At 32.9% G+C, this 25,711-nt stretch overlaps 1 protein-coding gene and 1 pseudogene across 3 annotated transcripts in view; both read right to left on the reverse strand.

Annotated features, from left to right (window-relative positions):
- Nucleotides 1-25,711, reverse strand: part of TBC1D32 (TBC1 domain family member 32) — a 167,799-nt gene that overhangs the window by 64,897 nt on the left and 77,191 nt on the right. For all 3 annotated transcript variants that reach the window (XM_039871447.1, XM_039871455.1, XM_039871465.1), the window contains exons 22-23: nt 21,230-21,346; nt 10,961-11,049 (exon numbers count right to left, since the gene is read on the reverse strand). In XM_039871447.1, the coding sequence (XP_039727381.1) occupies nt 10,961-11,049; nt 21,230-21,346 (206 nt within the window). The remainder of the gene's footprint in view (nt 1-10,960; nt 11,050-21,229; nt 21,347-25,711) is intronic.
- Nucleotides 23,754-23,872, reverse strand: LOC120610250 (uncharacterized; annotated as a pseudogene).

Consider the following 25,711-nt stretch of genomic DNA (forward strand, 5'->3'; position numbering starts at 1 on the left):
AGTCACAGACAAACCAATGATTAATTACTGGTTATAGGTTATAGACAATTATTAATAAATAAAACTGACTACCTCTTTGGTAGAGTCAGCGGGGACAGCACAAAAAAAGGCAACGCACACACTCACACATATACACACACACAGTTTCCATCGAACACTTGAAAACTATGACCAAATAATTTTCCATGAATTAAAAAGAAGTTATATAAATGTATCAAATCAATAGTTGTACAATGTATACAATGTTGTATGTCAATTATATCTCAATTAAAAAAAAACAGTTTAATAAAGAAATAATCTCCATTAAGCTCTCTGCACAAAACAGAGCACAGGGAAGAAAGAGCAATACAACTAGAAAAAATAAAACATGAATTGGCAGAACTAAGAACTATAAAAAAAATAAAATAAAATAAAATAAAATAAAAACAACCTGTCATAAAAATTAAAGCGCAACTGGAAACAGCAAAGAAAAAAAAAAAAGAGCAGATGCTGCTAAAACCATTATAAAATGGTATGGGAAACAGAATGAAAGTATGGAAAATACAATGAAAATAAAAAGTTTAAATTACTGATTTCTTAGTATACCTTTAAAGATATTAGTCAAGAAATACTGAGAGAAAAGAAGCCGCAAATCTAAGTATGTAAAGTGTACAACAGGTCCTAGGGTAAATTGAACAAAGAGTCAACACAGAGATAGAGCCTAGTAAAGCTATCAGACTTTAAGTGTATAAAAAGAACAATTGGGGTAATCAGGGAAAAAGATTAACTCACTAAAAGAATGAGTATACACGTGGGTGGGGGGTGCTGAAATCAAACTGTTCTCAGACACATCCACTACAACATTCAATACTAGCAGAACAACAGAATAACACTGGGGGTAGGTCTATAACTATCAGATATTAAACCATATTACAAAGCTGTAATATTTTTAAAGTGTTGTAATAACACATGAATAAACAAAAGAAAATCCAGATATAGACTCAAATATATAGAGGAATTTAAAATTATGTCAAGAGCAGATGGAATTCTTGATGGACTGAATATGTGGAGCAAGAAAAAGAAAGATGTTAAGGATGACTCTAGATGTTTTGTTAGAAAAACAGGAAGGATCAAATTGTCACCAATTCAGTTAAGGCTTTAGGTTACGAAGATTTAGAGAGAACCTAGTGACCTTCCTACTTTCTTTAGGTTATTAAATCAGTAAACAAGTAATGAAAATGACCCTCAGTGTCCTCTAGTTTATGATTTAAAAGAAAGGTCTATAGGATCTAGATGGACATCGAGATGATACAAGATGAACTGAAGCAACTCTGAAAGCAAATACATGCTTGAACCAAATTCTCATTAAAGAGAGAGTAAATAGAAACTTTAACAAACTATGTAAGATTTTTAAGATCTTACTTAGAATAATATAAAGCTTAGCAAATTTGACCCTGAAGTAAATTAAAAGAACAACATAGTGTGACAAAGTACAATTCATTCCAGGAAGAAAAAGACAGTTTAGTATGAAAACATCTCCTAATGTAATTCATGACATCAATACACAATAGAAAAGAACCATATAACCATTTGACCAGATGCTTAAAAGCTACTTTATTTAAGAGTCGACATTCACTCTCTATTCCCTATCCTCCAAAAAATTCTAAATAAATTAAAGAAAGGTTAATTTGATTTACAAAACAAATTTATCTCAAGGCAAGAGCTAAAAGCACAAATATGAAAAACATTCCCATTAAGGTCATGAAGAAGGCAAAACTGTCCATTATTATTTAACATTGTTCTAAAGTTTAAGCCAATACAAAGAAGATGAAAAAAATAGAGGCATACTATCTGAAAGGAGATAATAATGTTCATTATTAGAAGATGATAAACTATTTGGAAGCCATCCCACCCAGGACATAAAATTAAATTTACTTAATGTTAATATTGATTGACTACCTACTAAGTGTGTACTAGTGTTTTAAGTGCTGATGATACATCACTAAACACACATGCACAAAAATCCCAGTTCTGTATGGAAGGCAAAATACTAGAGGAAGGGAACAGACAATGAAAAAAATAAAAAGTTAAAAACGAAAACGAAACACAGCATGGATACACTAAAGCAGAGAAGTGAATTCAGAGTTCTAACAAGAGGGTGGTGGGGATGGATCACTGCATGCAGTATTACATAAGATGGTTAGGAAAGACCTCACCAAGAAAGTGACAATTCCATAAAGACCTAAAAGAAATGAGGAAACATGCCATGGAGCAATCCAAGGGAAAAGTGTTCTAGGCAGAACAAACAGCTTGAGCAAAGGACCTAAGGTGAGAGCATGCCTGGGCATGCTTGAATAACAGTAAGGGGGCCCGTCCATGTAGCTGAAAAGGAATAAGCAAAGAAAAAATATTAGGAGATGAGGTCAAAATAATATTGGAGGTCCGCATCACAGAAGACTCTGTAAGGCCATTGTGAAGTTTTTCTTTAATGATATGAGAAATCACTGGAGTATGGTTTCATTCTGATGATATGAAAAACCTCTGAGTATAGGATTGAGATTATTTGATTTGTGTTTTAATGGGATCACTCTGGCTGCTGTGTACAGAATAGGCTGATATTAGGTACAGAAGTTCAGATGCCAGTTTAAAAAAAATCTATAGCAATAATTTAGATAAAGTAGTGGCTTAAAATAGGGTATTGTCAGTAGATCTCTGATTGAGAGAATGGCTCTGTGGTAGAATCTAAGAGGGGTACCCTGATCCCTACCCTTCTGGTACTCAGGCCTCTGTGAGTTTCCCTTCTCAAGTATAGGCAGGACTTGTCACTTTCCTCTAATCAGAGTATGTTAAAAAATGGATGTGATTACATGATTATATAAGACTCCGTGCCCTTTTTGCTAGATTCCTTTCCCTCTGCTGGGTTTGAAGAAGAAGCTATGTTGAAAACCACATGGCAAGGATGACAGATGCCTCTTGGAGTTGAGAGCAGCCTTCAACTGACAACCTACAAAGGACTCTAGCTCTAGGCAGCAAAAAAACAAGACCTTCAGTCCTAAAACTAAGAGGTAACACCAATAATCTGTGTGAGTTTGGAAACAGATCCTTCCATAATTAAGCTTCAAATGAGACCACAGCCACAGCTGACACCTTGATTGTAGTCTTATGAGACTGTGAACAGAGGACCGAGCTAAGGTCTACCCAGACAGAAACTGAGATAATAGATGTGTGCTGTAGGCCACAAAGTTTATGGTAATTTGTTACGCATGAATATAAAAATAACACAAACTCCAAGACTTACACCTAGGCAACTAAAAGCATGACATTGTCATTTGGTTAATATGGAGAAAATGAGAAATTGGGGGGTGGGGGATATACATACATATACACACACATGTGTATATATATGAATATGGGAATATGTAGAATTTTGCTAAAAATAGCAAAAAAATAGAACATAAAACAATAAGAAATGCACAGGACCTACTTGAAGAGAGATATATCACTGAAGAGTAAAAACAAATTTCAATAGAGGTGGTACCTACTAGGGTGAAAATATTAAATATAAAGATATGCATTTTTCCAATTCAGTTAATAAATTTAAGTGTATATTATTTAGTAATTTAATAACAAATAAGAATTTTATAGAGCTCAATAAAATGCCTCCACTAATAACCTATTTTTTTTTTTTTTTTTTTAATGACTACAGCACCTGGTCTTTCTAGGTGGTCTCCATCCAAGTACTAACGAGGCCCAACCCTGCTTAGCTTCCGTGATCAGACATCAGGCTTGTTCAGGGTAGTATGGCCGTAGACCATGGACTGTGGCTCCACTGGGGCACAAACCCAGGACCTTCTGCGTGTAAAGCAGATGTGCTAACCGCTCCACTATGGAGCCACGTCCCTAAATTTTTTTTAAAGAGAATAATGAAATGAATATTTTGTGTATCATATAATCTCATAGACATTTACCTCTATTTATGAGGTTTTTACCATGCTCTAAATTTGGGACAGGTGTAACATATTTAGTCTCACAATAATTCTGTGAGGAAGGTACAGTTACTATCACATATGACAAAATGGATGAAAGGATTGAGAATCTTGCCTAAAATAACTCTGGCAATATGGTTTCAGAATCCATGCTCTTAACCACTGAGTGATACTGCCACATACTATAGTGTACACTAGGGCTATAAATATTAAATTCAGAAAAGATGTATGACCTCTATGGAAAAAAATAACATTTTAATTAGAGTAATTAAAGAACACAAATTAAATAGAGACATATACCATGTTCACAGATTGGAAAATTCAGTATTATAACAATGTCAATTCACTCGCTATTGTTCTATAGATTCAATCCCATGATAATCAAAATTCCAGTGGGTTAGTTTGTGTGACAAGCTGATTGTAAAATTTATATGGAAAGAAAAGGACTAAAAGTAGCCAAGATATTTTTGAAAAAGAACAGTGGAAAAAACTGCTCTATCATTTATTATAAATTATTACAAAGCTATAGTAATTACAATGATGTGATATTTGCACAAGGATAAACCAAAATACAACTGAACAGAATGGGAAGTGCAGAAACATATATTTGTTTATTCAGATACTTATTTTGTAACACAATAAAGAATTATGTATGTATGTATATAAAGAGATTTATAGCTAATGTTCTATGTGTTCTAGACTAGTTTATAATAGCCAAAACTGGAAAACTGGAAATAACTCAAATGTCCACAAGAAGCATACTATATAAACAAAACATGGTATATTTATACCATGGAATATGAAATTGCAATGAAAATAAATTAACTGAGATATATGCCACACTAATCTTCAAAATCATACTACTACACAGAAAAGGTCAGACATGACAGAATATATGTCAATGGTATATAAAGTTCAAAAAATGGCAAAATTAAAATATATTGTTTAGGAATACATAACTAGGTAGTAAAAACATAAAGTAAATCATAAACATACAAAGTAAATACCATAAAAGTCAAAATTGTGGTTACCACTGGGAATAAGGGAGAGAGTCATGATCAAACAAATGCATGGTGCTAGTTCTCTCTGTTTACTTGATTGGGATTATGTGAATATTTATTGTACAACAATTTTTTAAGTATATGTTTATATTTTATGTAATATGTATATTTTCAATATTTCATAAAAAGCTTAAATGCTATAGTAGGGTAGGTAATGGGAAAAAGAATATCATTATACCCATAAGAAGTATAAACATGTATTCAACGAACAAATTCAGAATTCTAATAAAAGAATGCATACTTTAATTATTACACATAAAGATTCTTGTAAGCTTTAATAACAATGCCATTTACTACTCAATTATGTAATCATCTAATAAACAGATCTTAATGGCTCATTAATTATAAAGCATATTTGTATAAACTAGAGTAAACATAGAAAGAAAAGTCACTTGAGTAAGTTATTTTTCTAGCCTAACCATAACATTAAGGCTAGGTTTACAAAATGAATAGAAGTGTGCAGATTATTTTATATCCACTGATCTAGAAAAATGATCAGAAAAACATGTCTCAAAATTTACACATTATTAGGTTTATAAGCAACAAATTGTGAAATTTAATTTTTGTTGGCTCCAATCCAAATTTCCCAAAGTTATAAAAAAGGAATCTTCTGCCTACCTCACATATAAAGCTAGCTGATTAGATCAGAAAGTATTCTTAAGGAAGTCAATGATTATGCAAGGTGAGTCCAAATTCATAGGTAAACTAAATAAAAGTTTTAATGGGACTTTTTTTTTTTATGTACAGAGATAAAGTATTAAAAAATAAATTAAACTAAATTAATGTAAAGGTAGCAACAGTTACATAGACATTTCAGAAGTGTTTGTGTGTATGTGTCTCTCTCAGGATGCAGTTAGAAATAGATCAACTCTACTTATCCCAGACACAAACCTTCTTAGGTTAGGCCTTAAGTTACTTTTATCAAAATAAGAGAAGTTTCTGTATACCAAAAGACAGACAGTAGTCAAAGACCTTACTTAGCTGTTCCTTTATTTCCTACTTCATGTAATGAATGCTAAGCAAAGTGCAAATATTACCCACACTATTACAGTCTTATGATTTCCAGAAGCCAAAATTGTCTTCACCCCAGGGGATATGGCCTTGCCAATTTAAAGGTAGTGAAAACACTAAAGAGTGTTTGCCTATAACAAAGCTTTTAGAAGCAAGACAGATAACTATTTAAGGGTAGGGGTGGATGGGTAGGGGGAATCCAGCCTTCTTTAGTAACTCTGTGAAAGCATTTGAATATCTGTGGTGATATTCAGTCAAATCGATTGCCTCCATTGAGTCAGGTTTATTGATGACATCTAAAGATGGCTTTCTCTCCTCCTTTCGGGCACTGAAGAAGGCTAAGTCCTTCTCTCTATATTTCATGCTATAAATAAGCATAATCTCTAGACAAATAATTTTCACAGAAATTCTACCATCATTATTAGATCTTTTCTTACCTTATTGCAATAAGTGAATTAAATCTTCTGTGAAGAAACACAGATATCCCTAAAATACATTTTTTAAATAAAAGGTCACAATTTTTAAGCTGCATTTGAATTTAAAAAATCGGTGCAAGATACTGATGAGAATCTGAGGATTTTCCTAAGATCTCATGATAGCAGAAAGGTAGTAAGGTTAAAGGGAATGAGTACCACATCTTACTCATCATCACATCCCTCATATCTAGCACAGGGCATAACAAATGCTCAATAAAAATTGGCTGAATAATTGGCTTATTCTGCGGTCATATATAATAAGTACTGCATATCTACGTCACTACACTGAGAAACTCAGATCAGTATAATCTTCCCTCCTGGGTAAAAAGGAAAATAATAGGGTCTCTGACTCATGAAGGCAGGTTAAGAAACGGAAGGAGAACATCCTTCTAACACAGGTGGAGACAGAAAAGGTGGGAATCCAGCGAGAGTGTTAATGGCCTCATCTTTCATAGCAGAGAGTCAATCAATACTGTCTAAAAGTGAACTATAATGCTCAAACCACTTGAAATGTTTTACATATTTTCTTAATCTTAGGGGAATCTCTGGGGAAATAACCATGCCTGGAGTGAAAAAGCAGTTATTTAAAATTCAGCAATTCCTTCTATGTCACTAGGGTTTCTTCTCTTTTCTTTAAAGTTCAGTTAGAATTTAAAATGAAAACCATACCATGATTAAATTTTTATGAAAGACTTTATTTCTATATATCTATTCTGCCTTTATATACATAGAAAGATGTCTAGAATGATTTTCCTTAATGTTAATAATGTCATTTTCAGAATTAGGAAGAATTTCACTTAATTATAATTAATTTTCTGCATTGGTTAATATATAATAAATTGTTTGAAAAGCAAAAGAAAGAGTTAAGATGACTTTTAGGATTAAGCAATAGAATAGATGGTTGGGCCACTTAATGATTTATTTTGTTTTGCTTTTGTGGGAGGAGATCCAAGAGATCAGTTTTAGACATGTTAAGTTTGTGATGTCGGAGAAATGTGTGAATTAAGATGTCGGGAGGGAGAATAATGTTTGAGGGTAGGCATATAAATTGGGGCATCCACTGACATACAGATGATACTTAAAAGCAAAGGTGTAAGTGGATAAACTAGAGGTAGAGTGTACTGTAGTACCCCCTTATCTGTGGTTTTCCTTTCTGTTGTTTCAGTTACCTGTAGTCAGCTGTGGTCTGAAAATAATAAATGGGAAATTCTAGAAATAAACACATCATACCTTTCAAACTGCATGCTGTTCTGAGTAGCATGATGAAATCTCACTCCGTCTGGCCCAGCTCATCAATCATCCCTTTGTCCAGTGTATCCACACTGTATAATGCTACCCACATGTTAGTCACTCAGTAGCCACCTTGGTTATCAGACTGACTGCTGTGGTAGTTCAGTGTTTGTGTTCAAGTAACTCTTATTTTACTTAATAATGGCCCCAAAGTGTCTGAGTAGTTATGTTAGCAATTTGGACATGCCAAAAATAAGCCGTAAAGTATATGTACATGTAGGAAAAAACATAGTATATACAAAGTTAAGTACCATCTAGTTTCAGGCATCCACTGGGGGGTCTTAGAATGTATCCCCTGTGGATAAGGGAGGACTACAGTATAGACAGAAAGTGGACCCATGGACAAGTTCTGAGTAGTCCAACATTCAGAGTTTGCTTAAGAATACAAAGGAGAAGAAACAGCAGCCATAGAAGTGTGTGGTGTCACAGAGGCAAAGAGAACTTCCACGTAAAAGAAACGGGCCACTATATCAAATGCTACTGATAATTATAGTAAAATGAGAATTAAAAAGAGAAGAAGAGTCCAGTAGATTCATCATTATAGAAGTTATCAGTAACCTGGAGATGAGCAAGATATCCACTTCTGACAGACTTATAGTCAAATGTCAATGTCAAATCTAAGTGGGTTGAGTAGTAAACAGACATGAGCAAGTAGGGACAGTGTGTATAGATCACTTTGCTAACGGGTGAGAGGCAGAGAAACAGGACAGTGGCTGGAGGAGATGTGAAGTCAAAGAAAGTTTCTTTTTGCATGCATTTTGTTCTGTTTCAATGTAAGATGGGACATATGAAAGCATATCAGTCTGCACGCTGATACCAACAGTAGAAAAGGACAGGTTGGAAGTACAATCTCCTCGTATATTAGTCATTTACAATATAAGGTTTATAAGACAATCTTGGCAAATAAAAATTCAGAATATCAGATAGAATGTGATGCTGTTGAAAAGTTAAAATCTACATTTCACTAAGTCCCATATATAGAGTCATCTAAGCGCTGTGGTAAACCTAAAGGAGTTGTGTTGAACTTATGCTATTTATAAATTTTTGAAGCAGGAGAAGAAAATAAAGAGAATGAAATAAGCAATGCTAAATTAGAAGTCATAGACATTAATGGGATGATCTACTGAAGGGCGTGGTATGATGAAGGTACAATTAGAAACCAATAAAAACACTATAGGAGGGAAAAATGCAGGTAAGAATCTAAAACACATGGAAACACAACATTTATATAATACAAAGCTATGATCTAAATTATCACATCACTGGACCTCAGTGACCAATGCTGGATGAAAATGAGTAAAAAAAATTAAATAAAAGTAAATAACTTTAAGTATGATTTAAAATACAACCGAATTAAATGTTGTTATGAGAATGAAATTTAAAATACAATGAAATAAATTTCTTGTCAATGAAAAACTTGTCACAAGGCACATAAAATACAAACTTCCTCAGAAAGTGATTTTGTCATTTTCTTTGTCTGAATTCTGATGTTGTAAACATAGCAAACTATTTGGCAGCATGTAGAAGACTACTGGAATACTAAAAAAATGAAGACAAAATTTATTTCCTAGTAAAACATAAAAATAGAATAAAATTGATAAAAATCAACACCTGAAGTACTATTATTATATTCATTATGGTCATTTTTATAGTGCTTGCTGTGTGACAGGTACTGTTATAAGCCCTTTTTATTTTTCCTATGTAATTCTCACAATAACTCAGAAAAATAATATAATTATATCCTCCATTTTACAGATGAGTAACTGAGATCTCACCTCACACAATGAGTAAATAGCAGGTAGTCTGACTCCAGAGTCCATCATGTTGCTAACTACTATAGTGCATGAGTCTATTGCATGTATTGACAATGGAATGGCAAATTTTCTAGTGTAGGATAGAACAACTCCATTTGGACATTATAAGAAAGTACACTCTGAAAATTAATGTATTTTATTCTCAGGAGCATTTTACTTCTTAGATTGCTTTTTGCATGACTAAAATTCTATTGTTAATTTTTTTGCCAGAAAAACAATAAAGAAAAATACTATTCTGTCAAAAAAACAAACATAAAAAAAGAAATCCATTCAATATATCAATAGCAAGAAGCCAAATCGATGTTCTATAACTATAAAACTCAGAAAAATACTTGCTATGCAAAAGGAGGTTCTACTGAATGGATTTTTCCTTGTTATCTCTCATCACTGCTTACTATATGATGTATCTGATGCTATACATGGAAAGTTAAAATTTAATGTGAAATGTATTTAGAGATAAATGATACAATATCCAAAGAACTATAATAGCTGCAGCTTTTTTCTACCTTCTTTGAAGTATTAATGAATGGTTAAATAAAGCTCAGCTATCAATAATTTTCTAAAAGTTTGAGTATAAGATTTATAATATATACTATCATCTAAGAATTCTAATTTTAGAAATGTAATTGCTTTATTTCTTAGGTAAAGCATTCTCACTGACCCTTCTCCCTCATGTCCAAAAACGTTACTTTGCTAGTAGAAAGGAAAAAAATCACAAACCTAGGAAAATTTCTTTAATTCCGCTTCTTATAAAGGTAGTAATTTATAGATAGGGAAGCAAGTTACATGTCTAAATATGACCAAAAAATTAAGAGTTTTATAAGTCTCTGTAGCTCAAACACCTCTACTCCCCCCACTACCGCTAGCCCCTGGCCATTTGAACATGCTAAATAAAACACTAAGAAATATACTCAACCAGAAAGATATAAACCTTCGGAAACTAAAGTGAAAGACTATGATTAATACCAAAGAGCAAAATTTGGGCCTCAAGAAAAACCATCCATTTCTAGGCTTCTTTCAAGATTAGAGCAGGAGTCCAATTAAATACCAACCCAGGGAAGCCCCAGTTGACTCCTGAGTAAACTGAATAGTCTGCAAAATGCCTCTAGTAAATCAAACAAAAGTAGAACACACTGTAGTTAATACAGAACCAAAATGTAGACAAAGGCCATAATGTAATGGCTATAATTTACTTTGCTTGTAACATTACAGAAAGACAAATTACCTTTAAACATGCTTTAAAAATTAGCTTATTTAATTTTTTGAAAGTGTATATAACATACCCTTTTTTGTATGATTTTGTAATATCAAAAACATATCTCAAGAAATATTTAGCACCTTACCTTAGACCAAAGATGTGTGATTGTTCATAATTGAATAGAGAACGAATCTTAGCTTCAGAATTCAAAATTATAAGTCTATCAATAACATTCTGAAAAAGAAAAGATTTAGAGTGAGATCGTGCTTGGCCGAAACCATTTAAAGAAAACCAAATCAACAAATATTTGGATTGTGGTGCTCAAACTTGGCTTTATACTTCAATCACCTAGGGAGGTGTTTTTTTTTAAAAAAAAAAAAGAATTATCAATGCCTGAGTCTTATCCCTAGAGATTGTGAATTAACTGGTCTATAAATGTGGCCTGGGCATTAAATTTTGTGAAAGTTCCCGAAATGAATTATCAAATGTTCAGCCAAAGTGGAGTATGACTAATTTATACCCTATTCTGATATCGTGTGAATAGCTTATGCAGCCAGTTAAGTAGTGATTAAACAGCTAAAAATGTAAACTACTTTGAAAAACAAATATGAAATATACAAGTATGAAGCATGAACAGATTTGAATAGTTTTATCTAGTAACTATTTGAGACTTTGTTAATAGATATTCTCTGTTCATGTAAATCAGTGGTTTCCAACCCTGGTTGAACACTGGAATCACCTAGAAAACTTATAGATGAGTGAAAAAATAGATTAGATAGATGATTAGATAGATTATTAGACAGACAGACAGACAGACAGACAGATAAAGTGTTATGTAGGTAGGTAGGTAAGTAGGTAGGTAGGTAGGTAAGTAGGTAGGTATGTCCAGCCTCTATCCTGGAACAATTTTGTCACTATCTGTGGTAGGGTATGATTCTGGCATTAAAGTCCTTTTAAAAGCTCTCCAAGATGTTGCAATGAGTAACCAGGTATAAACATCACTTATACAAGTACAGAGAGAATCTGATGACCTAGGTACCACCAATTGTCCCAAGCAGTGACAATTTAGGCCTATCAAGCAATTGTGAGCACTGTGTAAGCCTTTCTTTTGTGTATATCTTTGGGTTCAGGCCTAAGAAATTTATTCACAACACTTGTCTCTCATATTGCTCATTTCCTGACCAAGAAACTTGCTACCCTCCAGTGAATTTAAATTCAAGATATTTCTGTGATCAACAGGGCAAAAGAAGAAAGGTTTCACTAGGGTGTAAAGTCACATAATATTTATTGAGATCTATGTGGATGATAAAACAAATATCACATCATCAAATAAGTAAGAGGCAGGAGAATGAGTTTGTAAGGAGGATGATATAATGGATATATCAAAATCACATTTGAAAAATACTAATCAAAATATAGTAAAAACTAGATTATGTGTAAACTTACTTAGTAAAAAATTATACTAACACTTAGGAATGTATTTACCATCCTACAGATATCTTGTAAAAATATGTAAATAATTTACAATCAGGAAATGTTAAATAAACCGGCTAACAATTGAGAATAAAAAGACTGCTATCTTAAAATAATCTGCCACTGCTGTCTGCTGCTTAGCTGGGCTCTCCTTGTTTCATTACAATAGAATATGAGCTAAGCAACTCATTCATATTCTCAGCCTTATATTCATTTCTCATTAACAGCCCCCTTGCTTTCTCCCTCTCTCTACTAATTTCTCCACTCTGACAGTCCTGATTCAGCTATGGTGACAGAGACACGGAGCTCTCTTTGACTGGCCCAGACACCTGGATACTATTAAATAAGCAGTCTTTGCAGTAGATATATGGAGAGACTTGTTTGCTATGTAGTTCTTCTTCAAATAGGTACATATTTTTACTATTTAATATTGTGATTTTTAAGAAACGATCTATTATCACTTTTTACCATAGTAAATCTTCACAGATTGATCTAGAAATACTTATGTATTACTAGCCTGCTCTTACCTGAGAAGAAAGAGATTGCCAATTAGTTCTCTGAAAGGATTGCTCTAGATTTCTCTTCATTTGGAGGGCACTAGTATAAGTGACTGAAATTGGAACAGCTATCTGAATACTAAGCTCTTACTATTTGATAGCAAATAATACCTTGTGACTCAAAAGTTCTAGCTCTGAATCTAGTACTAGATATTGTAAGAATAAAAAAGAGAATGTATTACCACAAGCTAATGGAAGGGTAGATTGCAGCCATATATCAATGATAATGCATTTTCAGAGAACAAACATTACAGTAAATAATTTCTTCTTCAAGAGGATTACATTGATGGATCATCACTTAGGGAGGAAAACAAAACTCCTGGGAAACCTGTCTTATGGAGAACTTCAGTTTCTAAGCACTGAAACACATGTGAGTAAGGCAATCAGTTTCCTAAATCAACAGCTTCCCAGCAACAAGCCAGAGTAAGAAAGGTTTGGGACTCACAAATTGTAGTTTAAAACTCTGTCTTTTTAAAGGACATTATCCAGCTTGAGAATATGTTCAATAATCTAGTAGGTCAGGATGAGAGAGAGATTAGAAAAAACAAACAAGAATATCTATTCTATATAAATAGATACATGTTTGAGTGCCTACCCTGTACTCAATTGCCTTGATGCCTTGTTTATGCTGACCCTTTTTATTTAAGAAAGGGCCCAGTAAAGATCTATCACAATGCTAGTATTTCAGCACTTGCATTACTAGGAGTGGCTTGTGACTGATTAGCCCATGAATGTCTATAAACAAAACTCAGTCTGTTAAGGAGGGTCTGCTATAGCAGAATATCATAGACTGAATGTCTTATAAACAACAAGAATTTTAATTCTCACAGTTCTGGAGGTTGGGAAGTCCAAGATCTAGGTGCCAGAAGATTCTGTGTCTATTAAGGGCCTGCTTTCTGGTTCACAGACAGTCCTTTCATGTATATAGAAAGGGCAAGGGATTCCTCCGGGGTCTTTTTATAAGGCACTAATCACCTCCTTAAGGCCCCACCTCCAAATATCATCACACTAGGAATTAGATTTCAACGTAAGAATTTTAGAGGCATACAGACATTCCGTCTACAGCAAGGAGGTAGAAGAAAACGTCACTCTCCTGTCTGGTGGTACAGTGAATTAAATTGTGACACTGTCCCCACCCCAACCCCAAAAAAGACACCCCCCTCCCAAAAGAAGGAGATATCTATATCCTAATTCACAGAACCTATGTTTGTTACACTATTTAGGAAAAGGGTCTTTGCAGAGGAAATTAAATTAAGGATCTCGAGGTAAGATGATCCTGGGTTATCCTAGTGGGCCCCAAATCAAATGACAAGTGTAGTGTCCTTATAAGAGAAAGACAAAAAGAGATTTAAGACAGAGGAGAAGGCCTTGTGAAATGGATGCAGAAGGAGAGTTGTGCAGCAACGAGCCATGAAATTCCTGGAACCACTAAAAGTCGGAAGAGGCAAGGAAGGATTCTCCCTGGAGACTTCGGAGGGAATGGGGCCCTGCTGACACCTTGATTTCAGACTCCTGGCATCCATAACTGTGAGAGAATAAATTTCTGTTGTTTTAAGCTATGTAGTTTATAGTAATTTGTTATGGAAGCCCTAGAAAACTAATACAGGGGAGATGGTGAAGACATCAGTATGGAGTAACAGGTAGTCCAGTATCCTCTCCTAGAGAATGCCATCCGAGAAGAACATACTAATGATAATTATAGCAAAAAGTTATATAGCATCTATCTGCCAGGCAGTGGTTTAAACTTTTATATTTAACTCGGGTCATTTAATTGTCATATTTAATTGTCCTGAGATAGGAATGTTATTACCCTCTTTTAATAGAGAAGAAAACTAAGATCTAACTTGTCTAAAGTCTCACAGCTTTTAAGAGGCAGAACCAGACTCTAACCCAGTCAGTCTGGCTTCAGAATACAAACACTTAAGTAAACTATGTATATGCCTTACAATAAAGCCAAGATAGTAATAATAGGAAAGGGTACAAGTTTGATAAAGCGGGGGACCATCAGAGACAGACAGACAGATGTGGACCTGACTGCATTTCAAAGTTCTATTTCCACTTGTCCTTGATTTTCCTACAATTTGGTTATGAAAGTCAATAGATTCCTTCTTCTTCCTAAACTAACTCAAATTGAATTCTCCAATAATGAAAAGGATCTTACCTAATACACCACTTATGTAACTCAAAGTTAAGTGACAGAAACTGAAAAGCAATTGAAAATTGTATCTGTTAGAGGGAAAGAATATTTGCATCATTCACCTTTAATATACTAAAGTACAACCAAAGAGTTGTTCACAGGGCCTAGAGTTCTGGTAGATACCTGATACAAAGCTATGAAAACTTAAGGCCAAATATCCCTAAAATATAAAGAATTTCCTCAAATTGGGGAGAAAAAAAGTAGCATGAATAGAAAAATAGCAAAAATGAACTGAAAGACCATAAAGAGAGGAAGAAATGCCAATGGTGAAATATGAAAAGGTTTTTGGTTCATCATGAGGAAAATATAAATCAACACTTCTCTCCCGTCTGACAAATATGTAGACCTCTGACCACATATAATCTTCTTAATGAGTCTGCCAGAAAACAAGCACTATCATATTTTATTCAGGAGAATGCAGAAGGATTATTCCCTGTGGGTGAAAATTTAGCAATATATACCAAAATTACATGTGAATTTATCTCGACACAGTTATTCCACTTCTAGAAATCTAGCTCAGAGATACTGTGGTAGGCAGAATTCTAAGATGGCTGTAAGGTCTTAAAAACTAATGAAGGTACTGCTGTGAAAAGATTTTTACAGATGTAATTAGTCCCTAATTAGTTTTATTTAAAATAGGAGAGAAAAATATATAAGACGTAAAGAAAGCAAATGTCCACCATAGATGAATGGATGAATAAACTATACCCCATCCATATAATAGAGTACTATACGATTATTAAAAAGGATGAGGACAAGCTCTATATGCTATGGAATCATCTCAAAGACAGAATTAAAAGAAAAGCAAAGGACAGAACAGTGTTTATAGTAAACTGCCTTTTGCTTAAAAAATCTGGGGACGTAGGATAAACATAAAACTAATAAAAATGGTCAGCTACAAAGTAGTGTGGTAGAATAGAACTTTCTGCAATAATGGGAATGTCCTCTCTGTGTGCTGTCCAGTGTGATAGCCATTACCACATGTGGCTTAGTGGGCGCTTGAAATCTTAAAATATGAATCGTACTTAAAATGAATTTCTAACCTTATTTATTTGTAATTAATCTAAGTTAATCTAAATATATACATGTGGCTAATAGCTATTATATTGAAAATCAAACTATGGGAAGAGAAGAAAAAGGGAATTAATATGTGAGGACATTATGTGAATATACCTTGTTATATATGGGAATTGCATATTTTTCTATAACTTAAAAGACAAAATTCAGACAATAAAGAAAAATGGAAAACAATCTCTCTAAATTTAAAACATTCTCAAACAAAACCAATCTATCAAGTTAGTGGGACAACCAGGACAAGTAGAGATTTACTTACTGCAAATGACTTTAAAACACAATATTTTGACTACAAGTTCCCAGTGGCATATATTCTAAGGACAAAACTAACTGAAAAGAAATGTCAGTATGCATTCACTAATCTTATTTTGGAACTATCATATGTAAATTGTACAATAAAATAAGTGATTTTGTTCATGTATTAGGAACCAAATTTTTCAGTGAAAGAGAAAAATATATAAGCATATAATAAGAAATATCAATATAGGCTCATGATTAATTTTTCTCTTAAAAATAAAAACTATATATGATCCAGCAATACCTCTACTGGGTATTTACCCCAAAGACTTGAAAACATATAGCTGAAAAGATATTTGCACACCAAAGTTCATAGCAGCATTATTCACAGTGGCCAGGACATGGAAGCAACTGAAGTGCCCTACAATAGATGACTGGATAAAGACGCTGTGGTATATATATATATATATATATATATATATATACACACAATGGAATAGTATTCAGCCATAAAAAGAGATGAAATTCTGTCATTTACAACAACATGGATGGACCTCGAGATAATCATGCTAAGTGAAATAAGCCAGACAGAAAAAGTTGAAAACCACATGATATCACTTATATGTAGGATATAAACCTAAAAGCAACAAACAAGCAGGACAAACAAATAACAACTCTCATGGACACAGACAACAGACGAGTGGTTACCAGAGGGTGGGGGGCAGGGGGAAGGGGGAAATTAGATGGGGTGAAAGGGGTCAGATATGTGGTGACAGAAAGAAATCTAACTATGGGCAGTGAACACACAATGCAATATACATATGCCTTACTGTTGAATTGTACACCTGACACTTGCTGGATTTCATTAATCGATGTTACCATAATAAAAATAAATAAAAAACAAAATAAAAAATAAATAAATAAAAACTATTTTTCCTTTTTGGCTGTCCACTGAACAGGTTATAATTTCTAAATAACACTTCTTACTAAAAGGAACAAGGACTCACTGAAGACGGCTGATTCCAGGCTGAGCCAGAAAATGTGTACAATAAGCCTGGAACATCTTATATAAGAAAGCAAAAAAGCAAAATATAAAAAATGAATAAATATATGTCAAAAGGACTCAGCAGCCAAAAAAGAAATAAATTGATCATTAAAAATAATAATCCCTGCATTGGATTGAAACATAAACATTTTTAGTAAAAACTAAAAGTTGATAATGATAATAATAAAATCTCCCTTTGGGGGATACTACAGCGCCAATTCATTATCCTGAAATTTTATTTAAAAAATAAAATAAGTGAAACATTTATTCTGTCATTGCTAAAAGAACTGTATTTCAGGGTTTCCTTTATTGAATAATTCCAGTTAGATACAAAAAGAATGACAGAACTAGAATCACCATTTCACATCTCCTAAGGAAACAATTAATCAATGTAACCCAGGACAAATAATACAGTTTCTCCAATAAATCAATGGCATGAAAACAGAAAGGGAGGGGGAACTGTTTTAGAATAAAAAGAGACTTAAAAGACATAATGACTGAATGTAATAGGTGAACCTTGTTCGGATCATGACTTGACCAACTGTAAAAAAGGATATCTTTGAGACATCAAAGGAAACTTCTATATAGATGACATATTAGATAATATTAAGGTTTTATAGCTAATATTTTAGATATGACAAAGCCAGAATGGTTTACAGGGTAGTAATCTAAATCAAAATAAAACCTCTAAAAGTCCCTTTCAGTTAGAGGTAAGTTATTTACAGATAAATTGATATTATGCTCAAAATATGCTTTACAATTCTCCGGTGGGGGAAAAAGGCAAGAGTAAAGGAGAAGAAACTGGAAAATAATTGGAAAATAGATGGAAGAACATGACAGAATGTTGATAAAAGGTGCAGTTTAGTGAGTGGAATATGGGGAGTTCATTATACTGTTTTTTAATGTAAATTTGAAAATGTCCACAAAATAAAGCCCATACATGTGCCTCTGTGTGTGTGTGTGTGCACGCACACACACACACACACACACACACACACGGCTCTTCAGTATCACTCTTTAAGGGTCCTGACATCATGGGACTTCCAGAGAAAATATAAAGTTATTGAATTAAATCCTTTTGAATAAAGCCTAAGAGGGACCCAACTTGTTAAGAGTCTAGCCAAGAAGAAATAATAAAACAGTGAGGTTATTGAGAACCTACCATGCTCATAGGAGAAAAAAAAAATCCAAAAAACAAAAATAAATAAATAAAACCCAAATTGCTAGACTTTCAGGGCAAAAGACAAATATGACACAGTTCTTCTCCTTATGTATCTTATGGTCTATTAGAAGAGACAATACATAAATAATAAAATGATGTGGCACATATTTTATTCATGGACAAGGTGCTACGAGCGTACATGAAGAGGAACTCAGAAAGGGCGGCTACAGAGGAAGGACAAAGAAGACTTCAGAGAAGGAGTAAAGCATGAACAAGTCCTAAAGAATGAGGAGACACTATCTAGCTAAAAAGCAAGATTATATACCTTTCAGATTCCAGAGAAAGAAAGAAACTTGTCCAAAAACGATGAACGTTAGAGAGTAGAAGGTAAGAAGAGAAAAAAAGAGGACTTTAAGAAATAAGGAGAAGCTGAAGGCCATGCAAAGGAATATAGAATATGTATGGAGGTAATGGGAAATCAGCAAAGATTTTAAACAACAGAATAGCTGCAGTTGATTTTCATTTTTAAAGGACTATTTTGAGAACAAATTAGTATGAGGATAGAGGTTGTGAATGGAAGAAAAAGAGCAATTAGAATCTCATCGAAGTAATCTATCAAGAAATGAAGGTCAGAGTAAGGTGGTCTGAACAGGAATAGAAAAGTAAACAAGATCCAGTTATCAGGGAGGTAAAATATATATAAATTATAATTAACTACATCTATAGAAATAAGAGTCAACAATGAATTTCAGGTTTCTAGCTTATTCAACTGTGTGGACAATGGTGACATATACTGAGGCAGGAAATGGAATTGATTTAGGATACAGAAAACTTTCTATGCAGTTGTAGACATGGTAAGACTAAGATGCCTATGAGTTTTCCAGATATCCATTGTTTAGAAGAAATCTGGGTATAGATCTGGCAGTCAAATGAATGATACAGGTCAGAGATTTGTCAGTGTACAACTGAAACCATAGAATTCAATGTGATCAACCTGGAAGACATAAGACAGACAGAAGAAAAGTCCTCAAAGAAGACCAACGATGCAGGAGAGGCCAAGAAGCTGGTCAAGAAGAAGCAGTACCACAGTCATAGAAGAGAGTGACAACAGAATGATTGAATCAACTGGTCCAAATGCCACAAGGTGGTAAATTAGTTAAAGGAATGGGGAGGTTCCTTTGAGTAAAGGAATTACATATTTACTGGTGACTTCTGACAGAACAATTTCAGTTAAGTAATTAAGCAAGACACCAGATTACAGTGGCTCCTGGAGCCGATAGACGAGAAAGCAGAGACTTAAAATATAGACAATTTTTTTCAGAAAGTTTTTCAAGGGGAAAACTAAAAAGAAAACCATACATAGAGTGATAGCTAAAGGAAGACACAGGTCAAGGGAGCTGTTGTTTATTTTAATAGATTTTAACATGTTTAAATGATGATGGGAAGCAGTGACTCTTCTATAAGGTTACAATAATGTTGTTAGGAGAGGCGGAATAACAAAGCTATTCACAGTTAAGTATTTTAAAACTAAAAGACAAAGCCTTCCCTAAGTGGAAAGATATCTTTCAATAAGCGCTACAGATATCCCTGAAAACTTAACAGAACAAATATCCAAACCATTGTTCTAGATAAAATAATGCAATTCATTTGTACTAATTCCCATAATCAGTTTCAGTAAAGGCAATAATACCAGGAATATTTTCAAAGACCATTCACTGGACTTCTACTATGTTCTAGATTCTAAGGTTGACTAAGATATCCTACTTGCTCTTGGACACTCACAGTGTAGCAGGAAAGACAGGCACATAAATAGCTAATTATAAAAGTACTTAAGAAGTGCTAACATATAAGTAACCACAATATAAAACTGGATCATTTCAAAGAAGAGAATATAAAAAGTTTAATGACAGAAGTATTTATCTTTATATTTTATTCATATAAATTATCAAAAATTTCCCAAAGTAGAGAAAGTTTTAAAAAAATAAATGTTTAGTATTAATAAGAATTCAAAGTACTCAAAAAAGTAAAACTGTACAAAACGCCACCATATAGACGAATGACCAGAAAAACAAAAAGGATTAATAATAGAATTTCAGTATTAATCAAATAATTCTTTACAAATGCATATGTGTACATATTTATATTTATGTGTCTAATTCATAAATTTATCCAAAAATGAGGAAGTAAATATCTCTGGATGATTAGAACAAGTTATCCATCTGAAAGTATTAACATAAAATAAGTCTCAGATTAAATAAATATGTATATACTTCCCTCATGGGCCAGTAACATATATTTCATTAAAATATAAGGAGAAAATGTATTAGACTTCTTAAATACAGTTTATTTCTAATTATTCTAGCCAATAAAGGAATAGCACCAGTATGACTAATAATATAATTTCATACATACTTCTATTTATACCACATCTCTTTCCTTGTTGGGGAGTGTTAACACTCTATTCATTCCGATAGGTATTGCAACTGTTAGGTGTCCTGGATCAAAGATTCCATTCACAGATAATTCAGAAGCTGATATTCCATGGGTAAATGTATCAGCCTTTGAATATCATTAAATAGTGTTCTTTTTTTTCTGTCAAATTGCATTTTTACTACAAATCTCAAAAAGTATCGTTTATAAAAGGGAAAGATTAAAATAAAATGACTTACAATAACACCCGTTGGGACTTCACGAAGAGAGTATTCTGTTTTATTAGGAAGATCTTGATTGCCTATCAGCTCATAAAAAGCAGGATAAGATAGCAAGTTCACCAGTGCTAGAAAAGACTAGGGTGGAAAGAGAAAGAAAACAGTCATTTAAATGGTTCATTTTTTTCTAACCACATCCATGGAAGAATCGTTAAATGAAGTTTTATAGCAGTAGACTACAAGGGTTAGTTTTTCAAATAAGCCTAATTAATCTACATAAAGGTGAAATACGTACATAAATATAAAATAGTTACCATTAACAAGAATCTATGTGTTGACAATACATAATAACAGTCGTAACAAAACATACTTGAGAGTTGGAAAATGTATTAAGATATCATGTATCTCTTGAAAAGTTTGATTCTGAGAAAAAAAATTAAAGGATCTATGTTTTCTTTGCATCTGTCATTCTGATGTGTAAGACAATATAAGAGAATAACACTTAGGGGCTCTGGAGCAAGATAATAAATTCTATATATTCTTTACTTAGGTCACAAGGCCATCTTTATCCTTTAACTACATTCTCTGTAAATACAACTATCCTAATCATAGTAAATTTAAGAAAGCCATGGCTTTTCCTATCAAAACCAGCTCATTTTCCAGTGCAATCTTATCAAGTTAATCCCTGTGAAATCTTTAAGTTCCCAATCTCATTTCCTTTTATTAAAGGCAATCTGAATATTTTTCTCAGGCACATTTCATTATTTGGATTCTCTGTGCAAAAGAATGCGTGGTTGCCTATTAGTAAACATCAAATCTAAACTCCTCGGCATGACTTTCAAGGCGCTTTACTAATTGACACCCACCTTCTCTTAACAGTTATCAAAAGCTTCATTTCCCATTACCCCTCAGCATGAAGTCACCACTTCAGTCAATCAAATCTGCCTGTGGGCTCCTTCAACTGACTGCCACATAGATAAACTTTTCTTATCTACTAACATGTTTTTCCTGCCCTCTCACATACTCATTATCCCATTTCATAAGCTTTCAAAAGTTTGCCCCCTCTTTCTCTAGAAGGCTTTCCAAATAACTTTATCTGCCTCTAGAATCCTTACATTCCAATATCTGTATGTTTACTTTGTCCTATATTAACTACTTATTTGTAACTATAATGCTTGCTGCTTGTCATTTTTAAATTTTCCCTAGACTCAGAAAATTTAAGAATCAAATTAAGAATTTTCACTAAAATCAGAATATTGAGAAAATTAAAAAGAACAGTTAATTCAATCTCTCATTTAATAGATGAGAAAACTTGAGGACCAGACAAGTGAAGAGACTTTAGCAAAGTCATACACTATCAGAAAGTTGGTCATAAACTAATTTATTATATTTTCTTATTTTCAGGCTAAGGTTACTCATTACAAATCACTATATAATCTTCAGATGCTATTTAACAGTGTCACCTTGTTTCACAGCCTTTGTTTGAGGACCTGTAAGGTAGAGGCCATTTTATAATCCTCTTATTATACCAAATGTAATGCTATTTAACTGTGGCTAAGTAAATTCATTTAACACACAGTAGCTTTTAACAAATGCTGCAGTAGGATGAAAAATGAACTCACATCAAGTTTTTTAAAAGTTTCCTTTTTTCCCCATAAATTTTCCATAAAATGAAGATTTCCTTTCTAAAAAGGGAATCAACATATTTATAAAGTTAATATCTATTCAGATAGCAATAACATTATCATAGAGTAGAATAAATTTAATAGCCTAGTAGCCATTTACTGAATGCCTATTTAAAGGAAACACTATGCTAAAAGCATGCACTATAAAGGAGGAAGAAAAAAATTTATGTCAAGGAAAGAATGTATGAGGAATATCTATTAATTATATATAAAATGAAATGCAGCAAAACTAGAGAATTCACAGCCATGTAGGGAACCACTGTAAAAATTCACTAATCACCAGGGTGTTGACTAGAAAGATAAAACAGATGCCGTAAGTTTTATTTTTAATTTATCAAAATATAAGCTAAAATGCATAATTTGAATATGCAAATATTTCATAAACGTTCTTAATATTAATCCAGCAATATTCAGATACTATCATAAATAAGTCTTTTATGTTTAAAACACCCTTTCCATCTATTATAACAATGACAGATTATTTTTAAAAACTTAATAAGTGTCTTTTTTGACATTTGACATTATCCATAGAAGTATGGTCTTTACAAATCATGTATATCAATATTATGTTGAGAATTTTTGTGCTATTTACACATGAAGAATTCCATTGTTGTTTATGAAACCTCCCTACTTCCACCTGAGAAATAAAACAATGTGGACCATATAACAGAATCATAACTTTTGATATGCTACTCTAATATTACATTGAACTCTAGGTGAAAACTATTTAGTAATTGTATTTGAACTAAAACAATCTAAACAGAATTTTAAAGAAACTTAAGATTTCAGCATTTTGTTTCTAGGAGAAACAAATCCATTTTTCACACGCTGAGCATTTTTTTGCCTTTTTTTTTTTTTTATGCCTACAACACCTGGTATTCCTAGGTGGTCGCCTGTCCAAGTACTAACCAGGCCCAACCCTGATTAGCTTCCGAGATCAGACAAGATTGGGCATGTTCCGGGTGGCATGGCCATAGACCATACTGAGGATTTTTAAAAGATATTAGCATACTACAAAATTGTGATGTTAAGCACTTCTAGAGCTCAAGAAAATATTTATAATGTAATCACTGGTTCCCACAAAAATAACATAAGATGTTACTATCAGATATTAATTATCCTAAAATTTATATTAGCATAAAATATATTTCTATTTCATCAATGGTTTGAAGAAAATAATGGGATTCTATTATTTGAAAAGTAAAGGAAGGTCAAATGTTTGATATATTTTAAAACTACAGCATAAAATTAAGCCTAAAACCAAGAATTTTTCTTATGAATTAAAAACTCTTCAGGTTGATAATGATTATCTATTCACTTAATTATCCATTCAAAATATTTTAATGCTGGCTGCTTATCAGCAAGTTTACTAGATGCTAAGAATAAAAATATGAATGAAAAATGATCCCTGCCCCCAAGGACTCACAGTGTAAGATAGGACAAATACACTATTAGATGATTTAAAACAATGCTCGAAATGACCTGCTGGTATTGTACTCCAGAGAGGAGTGGGAAGATATTGGGAGGATGACATTCCACAGCAAAGCAAGAAGTGAGAGACATGGCTGCAGAGGCAGCAAGCAGGAAGGCAGGTGGGTATGTGCTGTGTTAATGAGCTCTATCTTTATCCTCTAACAAAAGGAAATAAATTGTTTTCAGAAAAGTAATGAAAATTATATTTTATATTTTAGATAGAATGCTATGAATGAAAATGTTTCTGAGTGGACAAAATTAGGAGAAAAAAACAAATTAGGATTTGGAAGTACTAAGAATGACTAAGTACTAAGTACTAAGTACTAAGCAAGATGTATCAGTTATACCTACTATACCAGAGATGTATTTTTAAAGTGTTAAATAATCTGAGAGTGATTCAAAGAAAGTTTTTTGATTTAGATGAAAAATCAAACCATTATCAAATATAGTTTTACACATCTTTCCAATCTATAGGCCTTCTATTTTTGTTCTTGCCTTATTGCATTAAGACCTAAAACAATATTGAGTAAAAGTGGCTAAGAGTGAACAAATTTTAGGTTCAATATTTCACTATTGCTGAAGAGGTATGTTTTTCAAAGATAATATTTATCAGTTTGAGGATTAAATCTGCTGAGTTTTTATAAATGAGTATTAAATTTTCTCAAATGCCGTTTCCCCATCTATTGAAATCAGTGTATGACTTTTCTCTTTATTATGTTAATATGGTGAATTATAGTTTCATTTTACAATGTTAATCTAACTTTATATGGCTGGGATAAACCCCACTTGATCATAATGATCCTTTTTTATTGGTTGATATAATTTGAAAATATTTTGTTAAATATTTTTAAGTTGATATTCAATAAAAATATTGGTCTGTAATTTTCTTTTTTGGTAAAATTTATGTCTTTTTGCCACATCAGGGTTATGCCGAACTCAAAACATAAGTTTGAAACTGATTCCTATACCCTTGTTTTCTGAAAGAACTTGTGTATGATTGGTGCTCTTTCTCTTATCTTTAAAAATTTTATAGAATTCACCAGTGAAACTATCTGATTTTCTTTGTGGGAAGGTTTTTGATAATTTACTTTCTTTAACTGATACATACCTTTTTAGATTTTCTATTTTTTACTGGGTCAGTTTGGGTAAGCATATTTTTTTTAAGAAGTTTGCCAATTTTATCTTAGTTGTTGAATTCATGGCATAAAGCTGATCATCCTTTATTGTTCTTTAATATTTGTGGGATCTTAAGTGACAGCCTCCTCTTTCATTCTTTATATTAGTAATTTTAGGTCTCTCATTTTCTTGATCAGTCTGGCTAGGGTTTTATAATCTTTAATAATCA

This window comes from Pteropus medius, unplaced genomic scaffold, assembly GCF_902729225.1.
Source record: "Pteropus medius unplaced genomic scaffold, Ma_sr-lr_union100, whole genome shotgun sequence".
Taxonomy (NCBI): Eukaryota; Metazoa; Chordata; class Mammalia; order Chiroptera; family Pteropodidae; genus Pteropus; species Pteropus medius.